The following is a 15,708-nucleotide window of genomic DNA, read 5'->3' on the forward strand; positions in this document are numbered from 1 at the left end:
AGACGGTTGCCACATCGCAGGGAAACCTGAAGAAACAAAAAAAATACAGGGAATTCAAATTCAACAAAAAAACAGGGAAAATCCAGGGAATTTTTAAATTGCAGTTGCAAAATTAATACTCAAATATATAAACTACCAAAATAAATACATAATAATACTTTTTATAAAATTCATAAATGAAATAAAAAATAGTAATTTTACTTTTAGGGTTTTTTTTGTGTGTGTGTGTGTTTGTAAATACTAAAATGTCTATTATAAAAGTAAAAATTATTCAAATGATATGCATCTTTAATTTTATGCTAAATTAATTTAGAGAGAATGAAATGAGTCATCAATATTCATAGTTATGTTTAACTTTTGCACTTGATAAAAATATCTTTTTAGGTCCAAGTAATGAATGGTTATGAGAAGGTTTTTTTTTCCTTTTTCTTGTATAAAAAGTTAAATATTTTCAATCACCATGTTATTATTTCAGTTAAGAAATTCTTCTGTAATTCCCCTTATTTTACATTTTTATTTGTTTTTGTTTTTCCTCTGTGATGAAATTATCAGGATATTAATGTTCTTTTTTAAATATCAGTGTACGCTTGTTTGTAACATTGCATACGTGGGTAACACAGGTAATTATTCCCCTAAAGTTGAGTGGCAAACCTGTAAGAATAACATGTGGGTTAATTCCATGGTTACGTGTGAGACAGTTTAGACAAAATTTTTGTTATAATTTCATATATATACAAATTAATAAGGACTGAGAGCTAAAAATTTGTTGACCTAGCAAAAGTACTTGACTTGTGTGATTTGTTTTGAAGGAATCTCTGAGAATACAACAAAACAAAACTTGACGATCCTTCATATGAAAAACAGGCATAACTATTGTCTTATAAATGTGATGCTGGATATTTTAACACCTAAAACAGCAATTAGTTTACAGTTGGCAAGAAGCATCTTGCTTTGTGAAGTAAAATGTTTATAATTTATGTTAAATATTTAATGAAAAACTTCAACAAAATAGCAACATGTCTTCACTCATAAGCTTAGATTTTTTAAATTTTTTTTGTTGGCAACAAAGCAATGGTTCCTTGCAACGCTGAAATATGTGTATGCGACTCTTTATTAATATTTTGTACTTTTAATCACTGGCGGATTTACCATATTGCGATGAGGGGCACCCATGATATAGGGCACGGGTCCCCAAAGTGGGTCCCACAGGGAGAGGAGAGTGGTGCCTGGAAACGTTCATGGTATTAGTATATCCTCACCTCAGAGCAACAGTAAGATATCTATTGCCAGAAGTAACACTTATCTTACTGTTGCTCTGAGGCGACGGTATATACAGTTGGCTCTCTCTGTTTAACAACTTTCAAGGGACGACAAAAATCGTCCTTAAGTAGAAATCCTCCTTTAATAGAATGCTTTTAAAACTGTAGTGGACCATCTGGGACCATGAAAAGCAGTCTTTAAATAGAAAAAGTTGTTAAATAGGGCGTCGTTAAACAGAGAGACAACTGTATCAAACCTGTTTATGTCTGGTCTTTTTTTGTACAGTAAAAGAAAATTGCAATCAGATTGGGACTCTGTTGACGAAATTGTTTATAAAATGAGTGTGAGGTAGTTTCTTCAAGTGACAACAGGTGCAACCCGATGGGAAGTCATAGTGACTTCCCAAAAATTTCCTTATGCGGAAAATTTTGTCCGATTCGGCAAAAATTATCATCACTTGGTTTACTTTGATTTCGTTTAAAGAGTAGTTCCCTAGTTATTTCGTAAATTTTTAGGTTATTTGCTACCCGAGACTTTTTATGCGGTCCCTATCCACCACATTTATAACACATTTTTTACCTGTATTGCAAAAACTTTTTTATAATTATATCAGAAGTTTCGAACGTTTTTCTTATGTGGTCCCTATCCACCACACAAAAACAGGTTTGAGTGTATATAAATATAACAGAGATGAGCTGTAATAGTGTCATAAAGAATTGTAATTTTTCAAAGGATACTGCGAATTGAAAAAGTTTGGGTACCGCGAAATAGAGGATCTAAAAAGACGCATGAAGAATAAATATTTTACGCATGAAGAATAAATATTTTACGTAGTTTTTTTCATCTCTAAGGGACTCCAAACCTGTAAATACACCACTGCTTTTTTTTATTATTATTATCAATAGTTTTCCTTCCTGTTGCAAAATATTATCAGTATCAAAAAAGCTATTTTTAGAACTCGTGATTTTATGCAAAAAAAAAATATATATATAATTTCATATCTTGAAATAACCATATACTGCTGGTCTATGTGTATAGAAAATTTCAATACAAGCCTGAAAGAGGCTTCTTATTAAACTTGAACCATTGACGTTGTGTACAATTCTATGTAAAATAAAATGCTTTTTCTTTTTTAATTTCTGAGTTCTTTTTAATTTTTCATGCACAAAAATGATTACATTTGATATATATATAATTATTAAAACTTGAAGTAAAATATTCTATATTTAGACTGCAATCGCAGCTATAGTATTAAATGTATATTACATATATTATTATTTAAAGTCTCACTGGTAGGTGACACAATGACAAGTGTACTAAACAACAAGAAACTCAAAAGAATATCAACAATGTAAATTGAAAACCATGTAAATATGAAAAGTTGAACAATAGAATAGGCAGTAACTGCTACGTCAACTGCTCCAGCTCTTTGATAACGTAGCAGTTACTGCCCATTCTATTGTTCAACTTTTCATATTTACATGGTTTTCAATTTACATTGTTAATATTCTTTTGAGTTTCTTGTTGTTGTTTAGTACACTTGCCATTGTGCTACCTAGGAGTGAGATTTTAATTATATATATTTAGCTAAGCATCTATAAACAGGCCCGAATAAAGAAAATTATTTTTTGAAACTAAGTGAAGCATGAATTTGCATAGACAGTTTCAAGTGATTTGGTGGACCATGTTAGTTTACTAGGTAAGGTGGACACAAACAATCTTAATTTGCCATGTTACTTAGTTGAATTTATTTCATAGAATGGAACTAACACAATAATTTGATATGTTTATTTCTGACTAAATGACTTAGTTATACATAAAGGCACTAGAAATACACATTTATAATATAATCTCATTTTGCATAACAGGAACACATGCATGTGTATAAATCCTTTTCAGTTCTCTGTAAAGAAAAACACAATTCGTACATACAACATTTTAAATTTAGGCTTCAACTTGACCTTTTTTCCTTGTATAGGAAAAAACATTTTCACTTGTTGACATATATTTTTGGTTTAGGCTTCAAATTTACATTTTCTCTTGTTTATATATAATAATTTTGATTAAGGCTTCAACTTTGCATTTTCATTTGTATACATATAATATATTTTATGTAAGCTCCAGCTTTATTTTTATAAAAAATAGCTATACAACAAACAGCACACTTTAAAGTTGAATGTAATGTTTTTAAAATCATTTTATTTCATCAGGCATATATTTTTAATTTATAAAATTTAAAGTTAAGTACATTCAATATAAAATGAACAATTGATAATAATAATATACAAGTCATCAACAGATAAAATTCATAGAAATATAAGTTTTAATATTCTTTTCAAAATATTTTAAGTACAACCACATATGGAAAAAGTTTCCATCAGTTTGTACGAAACTTTTAAACATTTTAATAGCTAATGATAAAAAGACTAATTTGGTATATATATTAATCTCTAGTTATCAGGATAAATAACTTCATCAACCATGAAATCATGGACATCACAAGGAATGCTGTGAAGAATTTGTTCGTTAAATGCCAGAGCAATTGTATAAGGACGTCCATGTGGATCATGAGAGCAGTTTTGAATATAAGCATCATAATAACCTTTTCCACCTCCTAAGCGGTGTCCTCTTTTGGTATAAGCTAATCCAGGTACTATTAATAAATCTAAGCCACCTTTAAAAATGAAGAATAACAAAGATTAAAATGATTTTTATAACTTGACATTTAAATAAAATATATATCAAGACAATCCTCATATATATAATAGCGAATGATCGAGTAACACTGACGTCACAAACAATGAAACTCGCACCACGGCATGATAATTTGATACTATTTTTGGTAATAAGATAAAACTCGAAAATTTCTAAACCTGTATTTGCTATTACTGTAAGCCGTTCTGTTAAAGACTTAGTTTCGAATTCTGATCTGGTTGTTACCAAAGCTGACAAGGGTAGCCAAATTTTTGTTCTTGACAAATCATCTTATGTTGATAAAACTAATGATTTGATTTCTTCTGGGCCATATGTTGAAATTTCTAAAGATCCTAGTGATAAAGAGTTAAAAACTATTTCATCTGCTGTCAAGTCTGTTAAGTCTATTCCTTCAAATGTTAAACGCTCTGTTGTTCCATCTATTGCTAATTGTGCTACATTTTATGCTTTACCTAAGGTGCATAAAGCTGGTATTCCTTTCAGGCCGATTGTTTCCAATATTGGTACAGTTTCGTACAAACTTGCAAAATATTTAGTCTCTGTGTTTTCTACCCTTAGGAGTCACAATTTATTTACTATTAAAAATTCTGTTGAGTTTGTTAAAAAAATTCATAGTTTCGTTCCAAATAATTCTTTTATGGCTTCTTTTGATGTTAACTCTTTATTTACGAACGTTCCCGTCGAGGGTTCATTGTTATGCCTTCGTAGAAGATTTTCTGAATTTCATTTCACCAATACGGAAATTGAGGATTTAATTTTTCTTACCCGTACTTGTCTTAAGCAATGTTCTTTTGTTTTTAATGGGAAATTTTATATTATGTTAGATGGTCTGGCTACGGGAAACCCACTTAGCCAAATTCTTAGTGATATTTACATGCATTATTTTGAGGTTAAGCTGTTCCAAAAACTGCAGTTTCAATTTTATTTTCGGTATGTTGATGATTGTTTTGTTCTAATGAACCAGAATCAGTTTGAGAGTGATGAGGTTTTATCTATTTTAAACTCCATTGATCCTCATATTCAGTTTTCTTGTGAGAAAGAACGGAATAATTGCATTTCATTTCTTGATGTACTTGTTTCTCGTACTGAAATTGGTTTTGAAACTACTGTTTATCGCAAACCTTTTGCTGTTTCTTTACCTCCTCATAGACTATCGTCTCATCCTCCAAATCAAAAATATTCTGCTTTCAATTCTTTTGTTTATCGCGCAATTAATATTTGTTCTTCGTCGGAACTTCTCAAAGTGGAACTTAATTATCTTAAAGCTGTGGCAATTGATAGAGACTATCCGCCAACTTTGATTGATTCCATTTATAAAAAACTTTCAAATAAATCCCAAACTAATGTTCTTAACCGAACCTTCATCAGAAAGAATTTGGTTGTTTTGCCATTCTTTCCATCTGTAAGCTATCAGGTTGCTAAGATTCTAAAACGTTTCCAATTCCAGGTGGTGTTCTCTCCTATTAATAAACTTTCATTCTCTTCTCTTAAAGATCCTATTCACCCTCTTAATTGTTGTGGAATTTTTAGAATTAATTGTAGTTGTAAACTTGCCTATATTGGACAGACTCGGCGTGCTTTAAAAATTCGCTTGAAAGAGCATCAAAATTATGTGAAAAAACAACAATTAAATAAGTCTAGTATTGCTCAACACTGTTGGGATTCGAATCACTCTTTTGATTTTAACTCTTATCAGATTATCCAAAAATGCCGCAATTCATCAGATCTTGACTTTTGGGAATCCTTTCATATTTTGAGGAACAGTTCTAACTTAGTTAACGATCTTAGTGCAGTTCCATATTTTTCTAACATTTGGCTCCCATATCTTTAATACTGTCCTTTCCCCCATCCCCCCCTTTTTTTTCTCCCCCCATTCATTTTTATCGATCTTCCTTTGTTTATTTTTACCTTTTTGTCTTGATTGACACCCCCCCTCCCCCCATTTTCTTCTATTTATCTTTATTTTTCCTTTTTTGGAATATTTTTTGTTTCTGTTTATTTTATTTCATGGTTTTTCATTCAGCTTTTCCTTTCTTGCGGTTCACGGTTACTGACAATTTCTTTTCTTTTTGTTTAAGCTTCGGCTTAATCCTTGTCCAATTGAATTCTTTCTTTCTGGGTTCGTACCTAAGAGAAAGCTCTTGGCCTTTGCTTGCATTCCTATTGGTTCCTGATCGGTTTATAACTTTGTCATTGGTGTTTGGCTAATCCGCTGTTTTTATCTTTTAAGCTGCATGCTTATCTGCTCTTGGCTTTTGTCGGATGTCTTTTCATCCATAAGCTCATTATTTTTTGCATTGAAAAAGGCGTTCCCTGTAACGCCGAAACACGTGTCTGCTGTAATTTACAAATTTGTGCTTCTTCTAACATTGTTTTGTCTTACTTTATTTTTGGTAATGTTTGACAAGCTGAGAAATGCTTTATTTTGAGAAGGCTGAACTGGATCCGGGCACTTAACTGTTTTACTGGTAAGACTGTCATTTTAGAAGAGTGAAGAAATGAAAAAGTGGTTTCAACGATCAAAATATCACTAAACAGGCAATTGCTTTGTTAAATTGTAGAAGCAATTTTCACCCGTCATACCTTGATGGGCGACTTTCTAGTATGAAATAATTATTGAACAATTTAGAAAAAGTTCATTTTTGATTGCTTCATCCATCATTTCAGTTTTTATTTTCAAAACTGGGGCTCCACCCCAAGGTCGCTTTGTTCCCCAATCCCTGTTCGCTGCCTGCAGCAGGTGACAATTGATGATTTTAATACTTTCACCCCTGGATGTCCTCAGGACTTCATGGATTTCCAACCCCTTAAGGTTTAGAGGTGTAAAGAGGGGAATGACTTCTAGTGGATGCTGTGGACCAGTATCAGAATTGACCTGGTAGACATTCATAGTCCAGAGGAGGTAGGGTTACATACAGACAGACAGAAGCGCACAGGTTTTAATAGTGTAGATCAGCGGCTCCCAACCCGTGGGCCTCAAACTGCCTGATACTGAGCTGTGGACACTGGTTGATAATCTGAAACATCAAGATAAATCTTGGGGTCTTTATTCTCGTTCTTGTGAAAATTCACTTATTAGATGTACTGTCACCCTCACTCAAGAGCTCTCCCTGGCTCATAGCCAATAATCACTTATTAGATGTACTGTCACCCTCACTCAAGAGCTCTCCCTGGCTCATAGCCAATAAGGAACTTTAGAATTAAGATTTTTCATATATCTTAGGAACTTTTCCCTATAATTGAAAATGAAATCTATTAAATCAGAAACTCCTTTAAAGAAAATTGTCAAAGGAACTAGAATTAGCTTCAAACTTCAAGTGAAAAATGCTCCTCCTTTGTTGAATTGGCATGACTAATTAACCATTGAATTGAGACACTTGAAGGGCTTGACGACAACCTACCTACTTGAATGAGACTTTTCCTTGCAGTTAAAAAAAAAAATGTAGAAATGCATTAATTGTTGCAATTTATTTGAGACTAAAACTGTCCATTTTCAATCCAGATATCAACTCCCTTGTAGAGGATGAAACAGTGTCAAAAATCCCATGCTTGATAACTTTGACACTTAAGGACAGTTATATGAGCAGATAATCCTCTCCCCAGAAAGTAAATTTTGCCTGTGCAAGTAAAATATAGTTGTTAGTGGGCCTCAATGATGTTTTCTACAAAACTGGTGGGCCGCACAGCTAAAAAGGTTGGGAACCGCTAGTGTAAATGAATACAAAAGCTACAAAAGAGAAAGAAAAACTTCACCTGTAGATTGAGCATCTTCACGTTTCATATCTTCCTCATTCGGTGGTTTTACTTCCCAGTTGTCAGCAACAAGTTTTGCATAATCCTCAAGAGAGTGGATCTTTAACATTGCCATGTCATGACTGTTTGGACTATTTTAAAATTCAAAAACAAAAAGAGACATCAGTATAATATTGCTATTATAAACCAAGGAAATAATTTTAAAACTTCTATGAGAGCAAATCAATAAATAATGTAATGGATTATGAAAGTGATTTTTAGTTTTTAATTAAATTCTTATCTGAGAAACTTTCTATTTTCAGGCAGTTTAAAATCTAAAAGCAAATTTAAACATTTGAGGCAAAAAGGTATTTTCTTCAGGGTTCGTACGCCCTTGAAAAACCTTGAAAAGTGCTTGAAAAAAAAAAGCTCATTTTCAAGTGCTTGAAAACCTTGAAAAAGTTTTAAAAACTTGAAAAAGTTTCTTAGTGCTAAAATTCTCTCAAAAATCAACGAATTGTGCTTAGAAGTTTTAAAAAAGTATTTCACCAATGCAATTTTCTGAGCTTGTGTTCAGTATGCAACATCGCGAAAAATTGCTTCCGTGTTTGGGATTTCAATCCTTTTGCATCTTGTAAATATTTTGATGTTTTTTACAACCGAAAGATATTTTGACATATGGTACCTTAGATTAGTTTATTTTTTGTTTGATTTCATTAATTAACAAAGAAATTAATTTGGAAACCATGACAACATTGAACTTACTCGGGTTTCGCGGAAAATTGCTCTTGTGTTTGAAATTTCAATCTTTTTGCATCCTGCAAATATTTAAATATTTTGGCTAATCAAATGTTAGTTTTGCATATGCTACCTTAGATTAGTATATTTTTTGTTTAATTTTAATAAAAAAACAAATAAATTTATTTCATGGGAAACATGCCACGTCGAACGAACTCGGACTTTGCAAAAAAATTGCTTCTCGTGTTTGAAATTTCAATCTTTTTGCATCTTGCAAATATTTAAATATATTCACTAATCAGATGTTATTTTCATATTTGCTACCGTAGATTAGCATATTTTATGCTTAATTTCAGTAAAATATAAGTTTATTTTATGGGAAACATGACAACATTAAACTTAATTCGCGAAAATTTGCTTCCCTTGTTTGAGATTTCAATCCGTTTGCATTTTGTAAATATTTTTATATTTTTGGCAATTAGTAGTTATTTTGACACTGCTACATCAGATTAGCTTATTTTATTTTTTATTTTAATAACTAAAGAGTTAAAGAATTTATTACCTTGGTCTTGTTTAATTATTTGCTTATTTATTTTTGCAATTTTGAATGATTATCTTTACCTAATTTTTGGTCATAACAGATTTTTTTAAAAAAAATTTCAGCAGTTGAGCACCTAACAAATTAACTTAAAGTTTGTATTTTAAACATAAAGTTGATTTATATAATTTTATTAATAAGTACATCATTTTTTTATATCTGCTAAAATAAATAAGGTGTATATCAGGGGTGGTTGTGTTATGATTATTCACTTGAAATCCAGTAGTGTTCATTTTTATGCTTTTATCTCCAATTTTCTCCTTTTCCTCAAATGTTCAAAATTACTACTTTATTAAGGTTGTGGGTACTTGGAGCTTACTGAAAGAGGCTTTAATCAGCAAAGGGGTAGATAGCTTAAGGAGGGTCATTCATCTTCATTTGGATCTAATAAATTGACCAGTACCAGCCTAGCTAGGCCCAGTGCCTGTTGCTGGTTATCAACAGGCACTGGACATGGTATTTCTATGCAGAATATTTTGACTTAATAAACTATTTTATGAATTGTATGCATAGCAAAAGCTATTGTTGTACATATGTATATTCAAGTAAAAGGGGTCTTAGTTTTAAAAATTATTCCCCCCCCCCCCTAGCCCCATTTTGCTCTTTGAAACTTTCAGGTAAATTTTTATGAACTCACAAATCACAATTACACCTGAATATTATTGCCTTTCTAAATTTAAATTCTAATTTCAACAATAACCCATTTTTTCTCAAAATAAAACTACTTTTGTCATAATATATGTTAGAGACGTACCGAGTAGCACTTTGGCCGAGTACCGAGTACTCGACCTTTCACTACTCGGCCGAGTACCGAGTTACCGAGTACTCGGCCTTTCACTACTCGGTCGAGTTACCAAATACCAATTATGTTTAAAGAAGAAACACCGACACACATGTGACGAATTTTGAACTTACTGGAATACTAGTACAGACCTCCTTGTCTATATAATAGTTTTTAAAACTAAATTCCTGCTGAAATTTAACTACGCATTATATAAACAATTTTGTTAGTGTCAAAAATTTTACAAAAAAAATATTTTTTAAATTAAAAATAAATAAAAGGTATGATTAATGAAGTTGGAATTAAAACACCAATCAATTAATAGTTCTAGTCCGCCAAACATAAATAATTTTTAAAAGCAGATAAAACAAATGTTTAGGAACACTGCAGACACGTGTTTCTGCCCCCCCCCCCCCCCGTTACAAGGAACGTCTTTTTCAGTGCATAACATGTGAAAAATGTAAAGACATTCGACGAAAAAATCCGACTTTTGTCGGATGCCTTTAAATCTACGAGCTCCCATTTTGTGCATTGAAAAAGGAATTCCTTGTAACGCCAAAACACATATCTGCAGTGTTCCTGCACTGTACTTTTAAGGTTGTTTTATTTTTTAAGCAAAGGTATTTTTACATTTTTTATAACTAATTTTTGTTTGTAGCAAAAATCCATTTTTAATATAAAAATTCCATATTTTCTATACTTATCTTTTTTGCATAATTTTTAATAAATAAGTTTTAACTTTGGGGACATTAAAATAAAGATTTATTCCATTGAAGCATTACAAACTTCATTATTCTCAAAATTTAAATTTGACTTATAAATTTTAATTGTAAATGATTTCAGAATATAACGCTTGCTCCTTTTTTTATAAATTTTAGTATCTGCCTTAGACAATATACAATTTTTTGCAACTACTCGGTATTGGCCGAGTATCTGATCAGAATTTGGCCGAGTACCGAGTACTCGGCAAATTGACCGAGTAGCCCGAGTACCGAGTAGTTACCGAGTACCAGACTTAGATAAAATGAAAAGCTTTCTGCGAACACAAATCCTAACTGGAAAATTTTCTGCAAATAACTATTTTGCCTTATTCACGCTTTTATAAAAAAATATAAAAAGGGGGGGGGGAGGGAACTTTATTTTTATTTATTTATTTATTTATTTTAAAACAGCATATAGTTTATGCTTACTTTTCACTAACTGAAGAAAACTGCTTAAACTATTATTTTTTGCTCAATATCAATCACACGATCATTATTATTAATTTCATTTTAAAGTGAAAAAGTTCATGTAGATCTGATAAAACATGAGCTTCCTGCTTTTTACTTGAAAATTTTATGAAGATATTTGATTTTGTACACAAATCAACAAAACTACTTATTTGTTTGAAATTAAGTATTTCTGCAAAAAAAATACTGTATTTTCTGCATGTTATCTGTTAAAAAAGTTTTAAATTAGTGCTCCCCCCCCCTCTTTCTACGCCAACGCATTTGAACTCAATTTACAGCGGGAGTGATCGTTCCGTAGTCTGTAAAGTTGTTTATTTTATGTACTTGAATTTTCCCCTTACGCGATCCAGGCTGTGTAAAATAAAAAACTATACAGTCATAGTAGGAGCGGTCTCGACTTGATTTGCAACTGTTGACTCCTTTATCTTTTAAGTAATTAGCGTACTATAATCGCGATTTCAAGAAGAAATAATTATTTTTTAGATTAATTTTGCATAAGATTTAGAAGAAACAGAAATAAAATGTTTTTTTTTTAAAAAAAATTCATTTTTTTTTAAAATTAATGTTAGTAGTGAAAAATAAAATTTCTGCAGAGCCAAAAATTTTCTGCGAACGCCGTTCGCCGCGTTCGTCTATATTATGCAAGACTGCCGAGTACTCGGTACGTCTCTAATATATGTCAACTTCTTGTGAATCTTTTCAATTTCGAAATATGGCTCTATAAATCTGAACTTGCACATTTATTGTCTATTGCAAGTTAATCAATGAAAGCTGAATAGGCTCAAGTTTGCATTCAGATTTTTTATCACTGCTTAAGCTGCTTTTGTATATTTTGAGGTGTAGAGACTGTACTGTGGACTTTCATAAACTTTTCTTACTTCCTATTTTTTAAATTTACTCGAGGACAGTTGAAATGCCTTATTGGCTGAACAGCTAATAAATACATACGAATAATTGATTTGCATACTTATAAATGATTTGCGAACCTAATATTTTTAGAACTTAATAGTGCAAACTGAAATAACTTTCTGGGTAGTGTTTTGTCCTAACCGCCCTTATATTGTAATAAACCACTGTATAGATATTGGAAATAAATGTTGAAACCGGGGGGGGGGGGGGGGGGGGGGGGGGGGGGAGTGACTTCAAAAACTCCTCTCTATTTTAGTTTCTTCCCATAAAAGTTAAAAGCACTTATGAAAGGTTTTTTTTAAAAGTATTAATTTGCTGATTCTAGAAAATATACAAACCTCTGACTGCTGCAACCTTTGAAAAACCTCAAAATTAAACCTCTTGGTATCTGCTTCTCTTTATGACCAAACTTTTCAAACATTTTCAGAAAAACTTTCAACGCAGTAGATTTTTCACCAAAGTGTCTCTCATTGTAGAAAAAGCAATTTTGTTTTCCTATACTTTTTTGTATTATTGCCTTATTTCTATGTGTTTGTAGTAAATGAAATCTGCATACAATATTTTTAGTACAAATTTATGATATTGCCTTGAAAACAAAATTTTTTACCTTGAAAAGTACTTGAAAAGTGCTTGAATTTTTTTCTGCCTAAAGGGTATGAACCCTGTTCTTTGTATTAGTTTGTAGCAGAGTTGGCATGATCTAAATCAATTGATTAAAATTTAGATTTAAATCTCTAGATTTTTTGAAAAAAAATCATTTTTTGGTTTAAAAGTCTTGTCAGCATTGTAGCTAATTTTCAAATAAAAAGTGGTCGATCTCAAAAATCAGCATTAATGAATTAAAATGTTACAGATATAATGACTGCTGGAATTCATTTTATGCAATCGGAGGTAGAGAGAGCATCACAGAACTAGAAATCCAGTTTATGTATGAAATAACAACAAACATAGCTTCATCTGCTGGAGCAGAAAGGGTTTTTTTTTTCTTTTGGTGTTATTCATTTTTATGTTTGTAACAATTTAAGAGTGGACAAAGCATCAAAACTAGTGTTTTTATTAAAACAATCAAATCCACAGCATTACTTTTCTTAATATATACTATGAACTACGATTGTTTCTCTTTTCAATAAATAGTTTACATTAAGTATTCAATTTTGTTCTCTAAATTTACCTTCTATTTAGTTAGTATTATACAATAACAAAAAAAAAAGAATTCCATAAGATTAAAATGTAGAAATAGATATTTAAATTTAGGTACAATATTTTGTGTAAATTATATAAGTAGAATATTCCATATAGTTAATAAGTTTATTTCTAATAACAAACTGTTCTATGCATATTGCAAAAAATTTAAATAAAATAGAAAATAAATCAAATTGATCCGATTTTTTATTCAATTTTTCAGAAATCCCAACTGTGCTTTGTAGCAAAAAAAGTTTAACTTATTGAATAATAACTAGACATGAGTCAGTGATGATCATAAGATAGAATTAAGGCTTTTGAAACCATTTTGTAAATTTAGCAGATTATATTATTATCAAAATTAAGTGCAATACATAAGAGTCAATAGCTTTGCCAATGTACTAATAATTTCAATGAACCTTAATACTGTCTTTCAATAATATAATGTAATAGATTAATTAAAATGAAGTAAGGGGCTGCCCATAAATGTCTCATAATGTTTTCCCACAAATTTAACGCTTCCCCCTTTCTCACAAAGCATCATATTTCACTTTCCCCCCTTGTCATGCTGTTTTTTAAGAGCATATTGTTTTAAAAAAAACATATAATGTCACAACACTTCTTGTTATCCCCTCCCTCTACCTTGTCATAAACTGTCAAATGTCGGAAACCCTCCTGCCTCTCTCAAAGCATGAAAACATTTGTAGACATTCCTTTTTGAAAATAACAAAAAAATCAGTTATACTATTAGTAGGTATGTTAGCCCTCAGCAGCATGAGTTTCTTCAAATTCTTTTGGTAAACTAAAAGTTCTCTCCCTTTTAACACAGGAATGCATTGAATACTCTATTCTTTTTCAGTATTCAACATCAGGAAGGAATAAAAATTTTCCAAGCTTAATATTCCCCCAAAACATAAAATGTTTGCCCAAATTGTTCTGAGAAAATGTAAAGGATTATTGTGTGGGACAACTTAGAAAAAGTGTTTGATATGCCTAACCAATACCAGCAGTTGAATTTCTTACATAAAAAGCCAATCAACAAAAATTAAAATGCTTAAATGATTATAAAAAATTAAGTTTGTAGTTTAAAAACACCCAGTGCATGACATCATAATTTAAAGAAAAATTACTTTTTTTTTTTGATAGAAATTTTGCCCACAGTGCAAAACTTTCCCCTGATCTTAGTTCAGGCGTTTGAACATATTCTGCACCCCTGTTCAGCATAACTAAGTAATAATACTTTAAGAGAACTTTTAACTGTCTGAAGGCTGCTTGGGAATGTATAATAGAGTATGGAAAATCAGAATTTGATCATTCCATTTGAAACTATAATTTAGATTATTTGTTTCTAGTTCTACCCTAAATAGCTTTAAAAATCATATTTTATTCACGAATTCAAAAGTTTACCGATATTTTCAATTATAATTTTTAATTTCAACCGGCCAAAACGTATTTCAATGTCAAAAGAATATAAATAATGAACAGAAAACTTACGTAAATTTGGGTACAAAGCATTCTTTATCTAATTTGAATATGTGCTCTAAAATTCCAACAGTTTGCACTCTGATTTCTTCTTGAATGCTCAGGTAAATCGAAACACGATGACAGCTTTTGAATCGAGAATTTTCCAAAATCTATAAATATATTATGAGTAATGCATAACATGATACAAATGTAAAATACGAAATAGTGTGTTATTGGCATTTCTAACCAACTTTTCAAAAATACTGTTCAAGACTGATAAATGATTGTAACTAACTACTTAAATGCCTTTGCTCTTGATTGTCTCTAATATAAATAAATTTTAACTAAATACTTACTGATTGAAAATCAAGTAATTTTAAGTTAATTACACAATCAACGTAATTAAAGCCCAAATTTTCTAAAATATGGCATTACGCCTTTGGGATTACATGTAATGTTGATGCAACCCCAATGCATATTGGTGTGTAAGGAGTATTTAAGGGAAGGGGGGGGGGGCGAAGAGGCAGCGCCCCTTAAGAAATTAAGTCCTACATGCGCTCCTCAAATGTGAGTTTTCGGTGAAATTTATCCCAAAACTCACTTACTCATATTATTACTATATAGTTTAACAGAAACCCAGATAAGTGATTCAAATCTTACTTTTTCAGTTACAATTTTAGATTGACGATATTGTTCTTCATGTGGTATATTAGCAATACGTTTTTTTAACTCTGTACGCAAAGCAGCTTTTGCAGCTCTCAAAGCAGCGGTCGCAGCACCAGACATTGCCGAAAGTTTTGTGGGATGGTTCTTTTCTAAACTTTTCTTAAAATTACTTCGAAAAGACAATAATAATAACGATCAATAAATGTCCTTTTTATTAAATATCTGGGTTATGGAGGAAAAAATTAAAGCAGAGATCAAAATCTGCATATGGTCACATCTACCACTTCTCCCAAAAAATTAGCATGAGATAAAAATTTGATATGAAGTTATCTGTTTAGCTTTGCAACCAATGCCGTGCCGACTGTTTGTTTATTTATTTACTTAACTCTTTTCCTTCACCTGCCAGATCCCAAATCCTTTTTGAAGGTATATTG

General features: G+C 31.2%; 1 protein-coding gene across 1 annotated transcript; it reads right to left on the reverse strand.

Moving 5' to 3' along the window:
* Nucleotides 1–3,033: 3,033 nt before the first annotated feature.
* Nucleotides 3,034–15,630, reverse strand: LOC129220496 (5-formyltetrahydrofolate cyclo-ligase-like). The gene is made up of 4 exons (XM_054854919.1): nucleotides 15,269–15,630; nucleotides 14,639–14,778; nucleotides 7,729–7,859; nucleotides 3,034–3,934 (listed from the first exon to the last, which is right to left on the reverse strand). The coding sequence occupies exons 1-4, from the start codon at nucleotides 15,392–15,394 to the stop codon at nucleotides 3,711–3,713; spliced, it is 621 nt and encodes a 206-aa protein (XP_054710894.1). The 5' UTR covers nucleotides 15,395–15,630; the 3' UTR covers nucleotides 3,034–3,710.
* Nucleotides 15,631–15,708: the final 78 nt, after the last annotated feature.

This window comes from Uloborus diversus, chromosome 4, assembly GCF_026930045.1.
Source record: "Uloborus diversus isolate 005 chromosome 4, Udiv.v.3.1, whole genome shotgun sequence".
NCBI lineage: Eukaryota > Metazoa > Arthropoda > Arachnida > Araneae > Uloboridae > Uloborus > Uloborus diversus.

Excerpts from the sequence above, each read along its gene's own strand:
- LOC129220496 (XM_054854919.1), bottom strand. The coding sequence starts at position 15,394 with ATGTCTGGTGCTGCGACCGCTGCTTTGAGAGCTGCAAAAGCTGCTTTG. Across the intron at positions 14,779-15,268 it reads CTAAAATTGTAACTGAAAAA|ATTTTGGAAAATTCTCGATT; the intron begins GTAAGATTTGAA and ends ATATATTTATAG. Across the intron at positions 3,935-7,728 it reads TGAAGATGCTCAATCTACAG|GTGGCTTAGATTTATTAATA; the intron begins GTGAAGTTTTTC and ends TCATTTTTAAAG.